This window comes from Eleutherodactylus coqui, chromosome 8 (genome assembly GCF_035609145.1).
Source record: "Eleutherodactylus coqui strain aEleCoq1 chromosome 8, aEleCoq1.hap1, whole genome shotgun sequence".
Taxonomy (NCBI): domain Eukaryota; kingdom Metazoa; phylum Chordata; class Amphibia; order Anura; family Eleutherodactylidae; genus Eleutherodactylus; species Eleutherodactylus coqui.
In genome coordinates, this window is record NC_089844.1 from 191,021,773 (window position 1) to 191,036,976 (window position 15,204).

At 42.4% G+C, this 15,204-nt stretch overlaps 1 protein-coding gene across 1 annotated transcript in view; it reads left to right on the forward strand.

Annotated features, from left to right (window-relative positions):
- The window catches only part of DNAH7 (dynein axonemal heavy chain 7), a 499,785-nt gene that overhangs the window by 411,699 nt on the left and 72,882 nt on the right, over positions 1-15,204 (forward strand). Inside the window, exon 55 of the mRNA XM_066577151.1 lies at positions 10,057-10,218. Coding sequence (XP_066433248.1) covers positions 10,057-10,218 — 162 coding nt within the window. The remainder of the gene's footprint in view (positions 1-10,056; positions 10,219-15,204) is intronic.

Below are 15,204 nucleotides of genomic sequence, written 5' to 3' on the forward strand. Positions count from 1 at the left end.
CAGGAATTATATTGACTGAAAAACTGACTAATTTGAAGCCAAGTAATCCTTTAAGTAGTCAAAATGAGATCACATGACCCACCTGAGGAGGAGGCCGGGAGATTCAGATGGAAAGGAAATACAAGCTGATTTATATATACTGGGGGACTAGATAAAAATGGACTGAAGTGGCCCTTTAAATCTCTACCTGTTATCATTTATACAAGGTTACTATAAAAGAAGTAAAAACTTTTTCTAGAAACCAAATTCCTACTAATAGGCTAATGACTTGCATGTTTTGTGAGTGTCTACAAGGTTGTCACAGATGTTGTGTGTGGGGCTCTTCATGCAGCGCCCGCTTGTTCCTCTGGTCCACGAGTCTCCCATAACTCTCCCTTGGCATAAACAACCAGAGTTGTGATCTCTCCTGCTGCGCCGGCCTCCCACAAGGCTGGCATCATGAAGAGCTGCAATGCAAACACTCTCATCCCAACTCTATGCTGCTATGTATACGTGTGCTCACCTGAGGAATCGTTTGGGCTCTTTACACTGTTGAAGGTCTCTTTTATAGTAACCCTTTGGAATTGGGGAAAATGCTGCAACAGTTACATATAGCAACTTTCTCTTTTTTGTATGAATTGTCATAGAAATGTAAGTTTGTACAAAACATTAATACATGCGAAGAATCAGTAAGGTACAATGTCTATAGCAGTTCTTTTCCTATGCAATTATGACTTGAATCGGGGAGATGGGAAATAAAGGGGATGGAGGGATACGATATTCCATTTCAGAACCATTGTAAGTTATACAGAGGAAGGAAATGGCTATCAGGCCTGGGGGAAACCTTAAGGATAAATACCTTAAGGATGAATGAATCTTAAGCCTGATGGGTATATTAACCCCTTATGTAATTTTACCAAGGTTGCCATGCTTCCCTGAAATAAAGCAATCTGTCCTGCCAAAAAGCAAATCATTTTTCACATGAGCCATGTTCCGAGGTCCTAGTGATAATGTTACGAAGGGAGGGTTGGGGGAACTCCAAAAGCTTTACAATAAGCAGGGTATGTGGAATAACTGGAGAGGAATGTTTTCTGTACCTAACAGTACAATGGTGAGTTGTGAGTTGGGTTTGATCCTTATTCCTGTCATCTTGTGAATTAGTGTGAACACAGACCGAAGAGAGGATAGGGGGGCATTCCCAAAAAATGTGGAAAAGGGAACCTATCTGTGTCCGCATGCTCTCCAACAAGAGCTGGAGGACCCTGGGAAGAGTCTATCTACCGGTAGTTGCCACTTTATGGTGACCTTCCAGTGAGCCTGCGCAGGAGGTGCTCTTGTGCACCCATGTAAATGCTTTGGACCATTGTGACGGGTCATGCCTTGTTTTCAGATCTTTTTCCCAATTAATGAGGTGGACTTTTTCAAATTTGTTTTCCTCCTCTTTGGCTTCCCCATTAAATATGTCCCATAGCAACTTCAATCACATTTCATGTATATTCTGCTTAAAGAAGAGTATATAAGTAGGTAGGTAAGGACAGTACCAGTGGTGCTTGGGTTGACATAAAGCAATAGGTCACAGCTAGAGATGTGTGTTTCTTTGCGTACTGTTTCAAAGGATTTTCATTTAGAAGTGACTTGTACGAGTATATGCCAGATGAGAAGAATTCCCTTCTTCTTCCAATGTTTAGTTGAAAGATTAGAGATGAGGAACTCTAGAGCTCATATTGGGAGAGGACCTTGATGTCTAGGGGAGTGAAATTGAGATAAATACACTAAGTGGATCCAAGCTTCTTGTGACGCCCTAATAGTAGAGCAAGATGGAAGTTGTAATTTTGGGTTAAGTGAGGCACTAGTAACAGCGTCCGAAGACATCGGTCTCCTCCTAAACGCTGTTCAATCATTGGCCAACTGGTGAAGTTTAAAGAAAAAAGTTGTACTAAGTTGGCTCTATAGTAAGCTGTGAGGTTTGGGACTCCCATTCCTCCTTTCCTTCTCAAGGAGTATAATATTGAAGCTGCTATCCTTGGTTTCTTGGCTTTCCAAGTGAAGGACAGCATTTGGTTTTAAAGTGCTTTTAGGTAGCTCTGCGGGCAAGGTAGGCTCATAGTAGTGTCAGAGTAGCATCATTTTATATGGAACTACTCTGCCCAACCACGAGGGTTCTTCTCTGGCAAACTTAGTGAATTCTGCCTGAAGTGTGTTGAATATAGAGATTAGGTTAGCTGCAGGCATACCACTGAGAGGAAGGGGAAGTTGTATACCCAAATACAATACCTCCCTGCTTCCCATGAGTAAGGGCATTCTTTTTTATAAGTTCTTTGAGGGTAGAGGAGGTAGAGGATAGGTTAGTAACAGTACAAAATCATCTGCAAAGAGACCTACGTATGTTGGTGAAAGGGCAGGGGCACTCCCCTAATCAGCATCAGTTTGTATTGTTTCAGCGAATGGTTTCATTGTCAGTACAAATAGGAGGGGTGCCATGTGTGATGTTAAAATGGCTGGACAGAACATCATCCACTGATACTCTAGCAGATGGGGTACAGTAGAGGGCTTTAATCGCTCTGAAAATATTACAGTGAACACCAGCTCTTTACAGGACCAATGAATCCAGTGGAATGCCTACTCCGCATCCAACGGGGGGAGCAGAGAAGGCAACCGAAGGTCCCTGGCCTGATTCATCAAATCTATGATCCTTCTTGTGCCGCCTGAGGCCCGTCGACCCTCTGTGAAACCCACTTGATCACTGCGTACCACTGTTGGTGTTATTTTGAGTAAACTTTGGGCTCGGATTTTTGTGTGTATTTTGGTGTCACTATTTATTAGGGAGATGGGCCTGAAATTTGCCAGGGAAGTGGGATCTGTGTCCGGTTTGGGGATTCCATTATTGTGGCCTGCAGCATTTCATATGGGAGGTATTCCCGGGTCATGGCTTCATTAAGGACCTCAGATAGGTCTGGGGACAGATCATTCTAAAAATGCGATTATATTCTTCTGTAAACCCGTCAGGGCCTGCGGTTTGTCTTCTTGGTGGCATTAATTTTCTTCAAAATTTCTTGGTTGGTGATTGGGGCATTAACTGAGTCTAGTTGATCCTGGCTTAACCCCTTAGTGACCAAGCTTTTTTTCTGTTTTTCCATTCCCCCCCCCCCCCCCCCCCCTTTTAAAAAGTCACTTGTGTTTTGTGGTGCTATTTAATGTAGCATATAATGTGCTGAAAGCTTTAAAAAAATTCCAAGGGGAGTAAAATACAAAATTCCCGAAATTCTGCCATTTTTTGGTGCGTCTTGTTTCTATAGCGCATAAACTGTAACAAAAATGATCTGATAACTTCATTCTACTGGTCAGTACGATTACTACGATACCAAATGTATATTGTTTTATTTATTTTTTTTTGCTGTACTACTTTATTTTTTTTCAAAGATATTTAATTTTTTTAAATTATTTTCTGCCGCCGTCTTCTGAGCGCACTAACCTTTTTTATTTTTCCTTCGATATAGTTGTGTGAGGGCTCATTTTTTGCAGGATGCCCTGTAGTTTCCATTGGTACCATTTTGGAAACCCTACGACTTTCTGATTAAAAAATAAATAAATAAATAAATAAAAAGTAAACAGGTTGACTTTTATTACTTTTTTTTCTTTAATAATTAGTAAAACTTTATTGTTCTTGTGTTCACTTTTTTCTTAGTCCCCAAAGGGGACAAAAACGTGTGGTGCTTTGATTGCTGCTGCAGTATGATATAATGCCATAGCATTACATCATACTGCTATCTTACAGGCAGTCTATCAAGCCACCCAGCTACCATGACACCTGCACAGCTCCCTGCAAGCTGATCACGGGGGTGCGTATGGGACCCAGGAACATCGTTCAGGGGATTAAAATACTGCTGTCAGAACTGACAGCGGCATTTAAAGGGCTAACAGCTCCGATGATGGAACTGCCTAACAGCATCCCAACCGAGATGCACGGCAGTGGCGTCATTTTGCTGTGTGTGGGGGGGGGGGGGGGGGGGTCCGGGGGGGGGACAGCAAGACTGATCAAGGTTTCTGGAAATCTGAATGAAGCAAAATCCAGAGATATTCTTGATGTAAACCTGATCAGACTGGGCTAAAGGCTCAGAGCCCAACAAGGCAATGACCCTAAGCACACCGCCAAGATAACACAGGAGGGGGGACAACTCTGTGAATGTCCTTGAGGGGCCCGGCCAGAGCCTTGAACTCAATGGAGCATCCCTTCAGAGACCTGTCCACAGACGGCCCCCATCCAACATGATATATCAAAATCCCCAAATCCAAATGTGCAAACCTTGTAGCATCATCCCCAAGAAGACTGGAGGCTGGAATTAGTGCCAAAGGTGCCATAAGTAGTTACAGCCAGTACTGCGTAGAAGGTGCGAATACTAGATGGAAGGTTTTAAGTTAGAAAAAAATAGAAAGAAAGTATATAAAAAGTGAGAACATTTTCCGAATGCATTGTATAGTGAATCAGCTCACCCCACTAGTCTATAGGTGTTCACTCTATTCACTGGGTGCACGAAAATACAGAATACCATGTTGGCAACAGGTCACTAACCAGTAGAAGAAAGATAAATACCAGCACTTCAATGGGAGTGCGTGGGCACAGCAATCTGAAGGCGCAGACACCGCAGGAACGCGGAATAAGGTGAGTGTACAGTACATCCCCAGCTCCCTGTCACCCCCAAACAGCACCATAACTTAGCTGCTGGCCATGTCTGATAGCGACGGGCTCCCTGTAAGGGCCAACTGCCTGGCCTAAAGGCTTCCAGCTTGTGCACTTGCTGTTTTAATGTTCTGAATAATTTTTGGTGCTTGAGTGCTGCGATCTACTACGGCTTTAAACCGTGTGTATATATATATATATATATATATATATATATATATATATATATACACCCTAAAATAAAGGTGAAGCTCTCGCTCTGTAAGGAATTGTGTGCTATAACTCGGCTAATGTTGTAACGAGTATTTATTATCTCCATATACCGCACTTGTCCAGGCAGCCAGAATATGTGAAGAGAGATCTGGATCTCCAGTATATCTGTCTCTGCATGTAACGCACCACTTATTAAAGCACGCTATATTACAAATCAAGGCACTATTATTATGATGTCATACAACAAATCAATGATTGGTCAATTCAGAATCCAAAATCCATTTATTCCAGAAGTATAGGTAGAAATTCAGTGAATTGGGGGGGGGGGGGGGGGGAGGTAAAACATCTTGAGTCGACCCCCAATCCAGGTGATGCATGTTCACAACTGCAGAGGTGCATACCAATAAAAGTGGTTATACAAAGACCAATATTACCAGCATACAGTGACCTTATAGCAGTAGATGCCAATTACTATGCAAATACTAGACAGGCAATCCACAGACCATATTAAACAATACAGTATGCAGTAACCCAAAGGCGGTGATCGCTGTGACTGAAATTATTCAATTTTCCTGTCTTTACCATCCAGCCCAGGCCACCATGATGACTTATTCCAGCCACGACTTCTCTATGAAAAATTTGCAACATAGACATTTTTGGCGCCTTACTTTTCACTCACCCTTACTTTCTCCCAACCTATGGAAAGTCTGCATCTGGCTGCCAGCCCACCCACCAATTATGTGCCCAATGCTGTTAATCTTGCCCTATTACTGTACCTGCTGTGTAGCATGGTGCCCTCAAATACTGCCATTCAGAAATAATGCTGGTAGGACTATAATTACCACACTCCAAAAGAATGCTGCCAAACAGACAGCATCTCTGAAAACAATAGTATCAGATAGCTAGTGCCCCTAATCATAATAATGCCAAACACTGCTTCAGATTGTACCGCAAATTGTAATAGTTCACCACCCAGTAATAGTGCTATCTTTGTACCCCAGAGTAATAGTGATCTTCTCAGTACCCCACACAGTAATAGTCTGCTTCTTAACCCTTTTCAATCCACTGTCTGACCTCTGAAGACATTATGATTAGAGATGAGCGAACGTACTCGGATAAGCACTACTCGTCCGAGTAATGTGCTTTATCCGAGTACCTCTCCGCTCGTCCTGAAAGATTCGGGACGCGCTGCGGAGCGGGGAGCTGCAGGGGAGAGCGGGGAGGAACGGAGGGGAGATCTTTCTCTCCTCTCCCGCCCGCTCTGCCCCGCTCCCCGCTGCGACTCACCTGTCAGCAGCGGAGCGCCCCGAATCTTTCAAGACGAGTACAGCGGTACTCGGATAAAGCACATTACTCGGACGAGTAGTGCTTATCCGAGTACGTTCGCTCATCTCTAATTATGATTTAAAGCTGTACAGCTCAGATGTTGGAAGACGGCCATCGGGGTTCTCTTACTGTATATTGCCAGCCTCTCTGCTGTCGGAGCCTATCCAATGTGTTACCTAATACAGTAGTGGCTTTAGCCAGCCTATAGTGCTGTTGTATAATGGCAGAAAAAGAAGTAAGCCCCCCAGGAAAACCAGGATACAAATTGGATAGGAAAGGGTTAAGGCTGTACAGTTCTGATGTTGGAAGATATCCGTTGGGGTTCTCTTACTATATATTGCCAGCCTCTCTGCTGTCAGAGCCTATCCATTGTGTCACCTCATGCAGTACTGGCTTTAGCCAGCATAAAGCGCGGTTGTATAATGGCAGAAAAGGAGTAAGCCCCCTAGGAAAACCAGGATACAAATTGGATTGGAAAGGGTTAATACTGCACAACTTCACATTGCTCTTTGTGTGCCCACTCTGTAGTAATAACCCTTTTGTGCTTTCACATTGTAACAACACAATGATAGCAATTATTACAAAATAATAATGCTCCCTTGGAAGTGATAATGGCTCCTGAGTGCCTTTTTGATGGTAATTATGCTCTGAGTTTCCCCTTAAAAATTATAGGGCCCTCAAACAGTAACTTAAAGGGGTTGTCCCGCGGCAGCAAGTGGGTCTATACACTTCTGTATGGCCATAATAATGCACTTTGTAATGTATATTGTGCATTAATTATGAGCCATACAGAAGTTATAAAAAGTTTTATACTTACCTGCTCCGTTGCTGGCGTCCTCGTTCCCATGGAGCCGACTAATTTTCGCCCTCCGATGGCCAAATTAGCCGCGCTTGCGCAGTCCGGGTCTTCTGCAGTCTTCTATGGGGCCGCTCGTGTAGAATGCCGGCTCCGTGTAGCTCCGCCCCGTCACGTGCCGATTCCAGCCAATCAGGAGGCTGGAATCGGCAATGGACCGCACAGAAGCCCTGCGGTCCACGGAGACAGAGGATCCCGGCGGCCATCTTCAGCAGGTAAGTATGAAGACGCCGGACCGCCGGGATTCAGGTAAGCGCTGTGCGGGTTGTTTTTTTAACCCCTGCATCGGGATTGTCTCGCGCCGAACGGGGGGGGGGGTTAAAAAAAAAACAAAAACCCGTTTCGGCGCGGGACAACCCCTTTAAGCAATAGGGAAGAAAATGCCTATATCTGTGCAGCGTCCGAGGAGCGGACCCATAGCCGAGGAGATAACGGGGTAGATAAGGCCTTGTCACGGGGCCCTACTATCTCCTCCCCTGGGGGTAGCATGGGACCCAACCAAGTTACTGCTGGGGGAGTTTCACAGGAGAAAAACAATCCGCAATGACACCTCTGTTCTGCCCTCTGCGGGAAAGGCTGGTAGAGTTGGTTTACTTGTATAAAGTAATGAACAGTCCATAAACTTTACATCAGCCAACATAACACCGGTTCCAATCATAATAGTGGTGTGACAGGGAGGATTCTCAGGATGACAGAAGAAGCCACAGTCCCAGTTATCTGTGGGGTTCTGCTCCCCGTGACTCTCTTCACTCTCTCTCTCTCAAGCTCTCTACCAGTACACACTCACATTTAGAAGTTGCATTCAGCGTTGTGTGGTGACTCCTCTCTCACTCTAAGTATGGCTTAGTCATACCAATGCTTCCTGGATGAAGTGGGCCCAGGGCAAGTAGTCGGCCATCACTCAGCCTCTTCCATCTTGGGGTCCTCCTAACACAAGGCACAGTGTCACTCCTGAACTTGCAGACTGACTTCACTCCACACTTTCTTTTGCAAGAAGACCTTACAACAACTCCACTTGCATTCACCTTGCAAACACATATATCTAGCATGATCACCTGACACACAACAAGATACATTTCTCAGACCTAACCCAGATATTAACCCATTCAGTGCTGCAGAGGTGCAATACACATCAAATGCATACACATTGGAGACACTGGCAATACAAATGGCATAAGACAAACACTTAACATTATTGAGGGGCCCCTTTAACTACAGTTGCCTAACCCTGAAGAGGGCAAAGCCTTTGAGTCTCACTTGCTGAACGCATCTGCACCAGCGATAGGATGCTGATGCCCCATTTGTAGTCTTTTCTTCCTGTAAATCAGAAGCCAGAAGTGGCCTATGGCTTTAAGGTTGGAGAATGGTGAATAGAGGGGCAGGAAACCCCACTATTCCCTGCTCTACCATAGGATTCAATAGTACTGGCTTCCTGGGGATCCAGGTTGGCCCACCAGGGTAGAACAACAACACTTCACTGTACTATACTGTGAGAAGAGTCAGACCTGAGGAAGTGGTGATGTTGTATTCACTAAAAATAATGTGGATATGTTTTTTGAGTGTAGTAATATTACATGTTATAGTCACTAGATTAGTGGAGATGGGTGTTGATTCAGGGATCATTCTGATTACCGATTGGAGTTGATTTTTCCCCCTAGAATGAGTATAATTGGTCTCTGTGTCGTTGGGGTTTCTGCCTTCTCTGGATCATGCGGACATGTGTTCTTCGCTGTGAGATCACGTGTTTTCAACATATTACAGAAAGAGAGAATGTTACCCTAAGAGCTGGATTCAGTCTAAAGAAAAAGGTTTGGCACACGGTTAGTTAGTAGAGCAATATGTGGCTGTCCTCAGGAAGAAAAAGCAGGTCACCTTGTAGATATGATGCAGAGATGATGATACAAGCTTTCAAATCTACTTAGGATTCTTCATCAGGCATACTAGTATTTTAGTATTTGTGTGTGTGTGTGTGTGTGTGTATGTATGTATGTATGTGTATATATAAAATCACAGACATGACAACATGGTGGGATTAATTTGCACTTAAAACAATACTAGACCAGGATGTAGCGATCCGGGGAAAGCCAGAGGTCAGTATTCAGATAGGTATCAATTTGTAGTACAAAGGAGCAGATGTCGGTGCGCATAGTAGGTATCAGTTTACAGTACAGAGGAGCGGGTGAGTAGTGTACTCAGAGAAGCCAAAGATTGACGGGGAGGTATCAGTTTGCGGTATAGAGGAGCAGGCGGGTAGCATAGTCAGGGAAGCCAGAGGTCTGTACATAGGTAGTAGCTATTTGCAGAAGGAGGAGCAGCCTGTTAGAAGAGCTTGACTACAGGCTGGGAGCTCAATAATCTTGCAAGGAATTGGAGGAAGGGGCAGGCTTTTATAGCATGTTCAATTAGCAAACAGGATGGAGAAAAAACAGGAACTGGATCAGGAGCAAGGAACAAGGCTAAAATTCAGCATGGGAGCTGGCCAGAAGGCTGGATGGCTCAGCAGGGAGAGCAGCCGCTTGGAGCACAGGGGCTTCTGAGTTCTATACAGGATGAGCAGAGGAGCAAATACATAATTATTTCACTGATAAGGGATGTGAAAGTATTATGATTTCTAAATTGGTGTTAGGGGGTCACCAGGCCAGTGTGTTATCTCTGCACCAAATTTCTCTAATAATGCTGCAGACCGCTATTTTTCCATCCAAAATAATGGAATTCTGACAGAATAGAAGCACATTGAATTCTGGTTTTTGAAACCTCATTTCAATCAATGGGGGAAAAGATGTTTTTTTTTCTGTTCGATTTCAGTATTTCTCCTCGAAAAACAGAACAGAGAGATGGAAACCCTGAATGGAGCTCTAACACTGCTGTGAGCGCAGCCTTACTTCTACTTGCATTGCAAAACACAATGTTCACTTTTATGCTGTTTTGTTTTCAAGACACGAATGTTAATTTAGACATATATGATAATGCCTGTATTACAAAAACAAACCTGCTGTCTTTTCAGGGTTTTGGTGGCTCAAAGCTCAGCTCTTTATCTCTTGGGCAAGGGCAAGGTCCGATAGCGCTTCGTATGACAGAAAAGGCTATAAAGGAAGGGAGTTGGGTAGTCCTTCAAAACTGCCACCTGGCTACCTCCTGGATGTCAACATTGGAAAAACTTTGTGAGGTAAGTTACTTTTAAACTATTCGATCTGTAGTATACTGCTAGATGGTAGATGGGTGGGCGTAAGCTTGCAGGGAACCTGCCAGTTTGAGTATACTGTCCAAATGGCAGGCAGCATGTTATAGGACAGGAGGTTTTATGGGGGAAGATTCAGTAGAGCTTGTGCTTTATTCATTTATATCTTTGTTCATTCTGAGCTGAACAGTCAAGTGGGCGGAGGTATCAGTGATTGACCGCTACCCCTGCATGTACAGTCATACACAGACAGCGGTCAATCACTGATAGCTCCGCCCACTGGACCATTATGTAAAAATGTGCAGAGATATTATATATATAAAGGTGAAAGCCCTCACTGACTCACTTATTCATTCATTCACTGTCTGAGGTCAAAAACGCTATATTTTCTCCTTAGGGAGAGCAACTATAAACTAAGTAAGGAGACTCAAATGGCTATGCACGCTCCTCTGGGTAATATGCAAATAAGGGATATGGAATAAATCCTCCACAGTGCCACCTATTGAAAGGCAGCATTCCTTCAAGCCAAAGTCAGACTTTTTATACAAGCCTTGTTACAATGACTGGGAATTACAAGCAAACCCAAGTCTGACTTTGGCTTGAAGGACTGCTACCTTTCAATAGGTGGCACTGTGGAGGATTTATTCCATCTCCCTTATTTGCATATTACCCAGAGGAGCGTGCATGGCCATTTGAGTCTCCTTACTTAGTTTATAGTTGCTCTCCCTAAGGAGAAAAGATAGTGTTTTTGACCCCCATCCCAGGCCTCTCACTAGCAAAGCCAGACTCCTACTGTATACTGATGAAGGGCAAAAACCCTGAAACAGCTGTATGTACATGGAGTCTGGCTTTGCTTGTAATTCCCAGTCATTGTAACAAGGCTTGTATAAAAAGTCTGACTTTGGCTTGAAGGAATGCTGCCTTTCAATAGGTGGCACTGTGGAGGATTTATTCCATCTCCCTTATTTTCACCGACTGACAGACTCGCCACTAATTCTCTAACTCCCCAGTGTCATACAAATGTGAAATTTTGCACGACCATTCTTTAGGTCTTAAATAGGAAAAGTAAAAGGGTCACAACTTGATTATTCAATGTTAAGTGCAAAAGTAAGTGACCCTCTATGTAATGCAACTAATAACACACATCTGTAACACACAAACGTGAAATTTGCGACGACTATTCTTTATGTCATAAATAGGAAAAGTAAAGGGGTCGCAACTTCAATATTCAATTCTAGGCGTGAAAACGATAATGCCTAGGAAAATGAGTGTATATACTGAGGAGAATCTACCTCCCCTCTATGTGTATATGCTGAGGAGAATCTACCTCCCCTCTCTCTGTATGTACTGAGGAGAATCTACCTCCCCTCTATGTGTATATACTGAGGAGAATCTACCTCACCTCTGTGTGTATATACTGAGGAGAATCTACCTCACCTCTCTGTGTATATACTGAGGAGAATCTACCTCCTCTCTCTCTGTATGTATTGAGGAGAATCTACCTCCCCTCTATGTGTATATACTGAGGAGAATCTACCTCCCCTCTCTATGTATGTACTGAGGAGAATCTACCTCACCTCTCTGTGTATATACTGAGGAGAATCTACGTCACCTCCATGTATATTTACTGAGAAGAATCTACCTCACTTCTCTGTGTATATATACTGAGGAGAATCTACCTCAACTCTCTGTATATATACTAAGGAGAATCTACCTTAGTATATATACAGAGAGTTAGATTCGTCTGTCTATATATATACAGAGGAGAATCTACCTCACCTCTGTGTGTATATACTGATAAGAATCTACCTCACCTCTGTGTGTATATACTGAAGAGAATCTACCTCACCTCTATGTGTATATACTGAGGAGAATCTACCTCCCCTCTCCGTGTATGTACTGAGGAAAATCTACCTCACCACTATGTGTATATACTGAGGAGAATCTACCTCACCTCTATGTATATATACTGAGAAGAATCTACCTCACTTCTCTGTGTATATATACTGAGGAGAATCTACCTCAACTCTCTGTATATATACTAAGGAGAATCTACCTCACCTCTCTATGTATATACTGAGGAGAATCTACCTCACCTCTGTGTGTATATACTGATAAAAATCTACCTCACCTCTGTGTGTATATACTGAGGAGAATCTACCTCACCTCTATGTGTATATACTGAGGAGAATCTGACTGACCTCTTTGTGTATATACTGAGGAAAATCTAACTGATCTCTGTGTGTACATACCGAGGAAAATCTACCTCATCTCTATGACAGAAATAAAGAAAAACAATGCTTGCACTCACGGGAAAACAGGAAAAATGATCAATTAATTATATTATAATCAATTTATTTAACATATACAATACATACGATATACTGAGCTACGAGTTTCTGCTACCATTCTGTCGCCTTTTTCAAGCTCAAGTAACACAATATAAGACGATCTATTTATACATAGATTAAAAAGGCTGGCTTACTAGTCAATGTGCGATATATCGTATGTATTGTATATGTTAAATAAATTGATTATAATATAATCAATTGATCATTTTTCCTGTTTTCCCGTGAGCGCAAGCATTGTTTTTCTTTATTTCTGTCAATGATTATATAACGAGCCCCAATAATTTTGGGTGTTGCTCGTAAAATTGCTGTGTGGCTCTCTACGGATAAGGGATACAGTTTTATATTTATACACGCCTTTTAGGATTTTGGTGCCGGTGAGACTTATGTTTCCAGCTTGGTCTCACCTGAGCACCCGGTGATTGATTGTTTTACTCCACCACAATTGATTACTGCTAATTTTTTCCTTGGCGCTCTCCTCTCACATATTTCTCTACCTCATCTCTATGTTTATATATACTGAGGAGAATCCACCTTACCTCTACGTGTATACACTGAGGAGAATCCACCTTACCTCCACGTGTATACACTGAGGAGAATCTAGCTCACATCTATGTGTATATACTGACTAGAATCTACCTCACCTCTATGTGTATATACTAAGGAGAATCTACCTCACTTCTATGTGCATATACTGAGGAGAATCTACCTCACCTCTCTGTGTATATACTGAGGGGAATCTACCTCACCTCAATGTGTATATACTGAGGAGAATCTGACTGATCTCTGTGTGTACATACTGAGGAGAATCTACGTCACCTCTGTATGTATATACTGAGAAGAATACCTCCCCTCTATGAGTATATACTGAGGAGAATCCATCTCACCTCTGTGTATATACTGAGGAGAATCTACGTCACCTCTATGTGTATATACTGTGGAGAATCTACCTCACCTTTATGTGTATATACTAAGGAGAATCTACTTCACCTCTACATGTATATACTGAGGAGAATCTACCTCCCTCTATGTATGTATATACTGAGGAGAATCTACCTCCTTCTATGTATGTATATACTGAGGAGAATCTACCTTACCTCTTTGTGTATATACTGAGGAGAATCTTCCTTACCTCTATGTGTATATACTGAGGATAATTTACCTCACCTCTATGTGTATATACTGAGGAGAATCTACCTCACCTCTATGTATATATACTGAGAAGAATCTACCTCACTTCTCTGTGTATGTATACTGAGGAGAATCTACCTCAGTATATATACAGAGAGTTGAGGTAGATTCTCCTTAGTATATATACAGAGAGTTAAGGAGAATCTACCTCATCTCTCTATATATATACTGAGGAGAATCTACCTCACCTCTGTGTGTATATACTGATAAGAATCTACCTCACCTCTGTGTGTATATACTGAGGAGAATCTACCTCACCCCTATGTGTATATACTGAGGAGAATCTACCTCCCCGCTCTGTATATCTACTGAGGAGAATCTACCTCACCTCTATGTGTATATACTGAGGAGAATCAACCTCACATTTATATGTATATATACTGAGAAGAATCTACCTCACTTCTCTGTGTATATATACTGCGGAGAATCTACCTCAACTCTCTGTATATATACTAAGTAGAATCTACCTCACCTCTCTATGTATATACTGAGGAGAATCTACCTCACCTCTGTGTGTATATACTGATAAAAATCTACCTCACCTCTTTGTGCATATACTGAGGAGAATCTACCTCACCTCTATGTGTATATACTGAGGAGAATCTTACTGACCTCTATGGGTATATGCTGAAGAGAATATAACTGACCTCTGTGTGTATACACTGAGGAGAATTTACCTCACCCCTATGTGTCTATACTAAGGAGAATGTACTTCACCTCTGTGTGTATATACTTAGGAGAATTTACCTCACCTCTATGTGTACATACTGAGGAGAATCTACCTCACCTCTTTGTGTATATACTGAGGAAAATCTAACTGATCTCTGTGTGTGCATACTGAGGAAAATCTACCTCAACTCTATGTTTATATATACTGAGGAGAATCCACCTTACCTCTACGTGTATACACTGAGGAGAATCTAGCTCACATCTATGTGTATATACTGACGAGAATCTACCTCAACTCTATGTGTATTTACTATGGAGAATCTACCTCACCTCTATGTGCATATACTGAGGAGAATCTACCTTTCCTCTGTGTGTATATACTGAGGAGAATCTGACTGATCTCTGTGTATATATACTGAGGAGAATCTACCTCAACTCTCTGTATCTATACTAAAGAGAATCTACCTCACCTCTCTATGTATATACTGAGGAGAATCTACCTCACCTCTATGTGTATATACTGAGGAGAATCTAACTGACCTCTGTGTGTATATACTGAGAAGAATCTACCTCACACCTGTGTGTATATACTGAGTAGAATCTACCTAACCTCTACGTGTATATACTTAAGAGAATCTACCTCACCTCTATGTGTATATACTGAGAAGAATCTAGCTGATCTCTTTGTGTACATATCGAGGAAAACCTACTTCACCTCTATATTTATATATACTGAGGAGAATCCACCTTACGTCTACGTGCATAC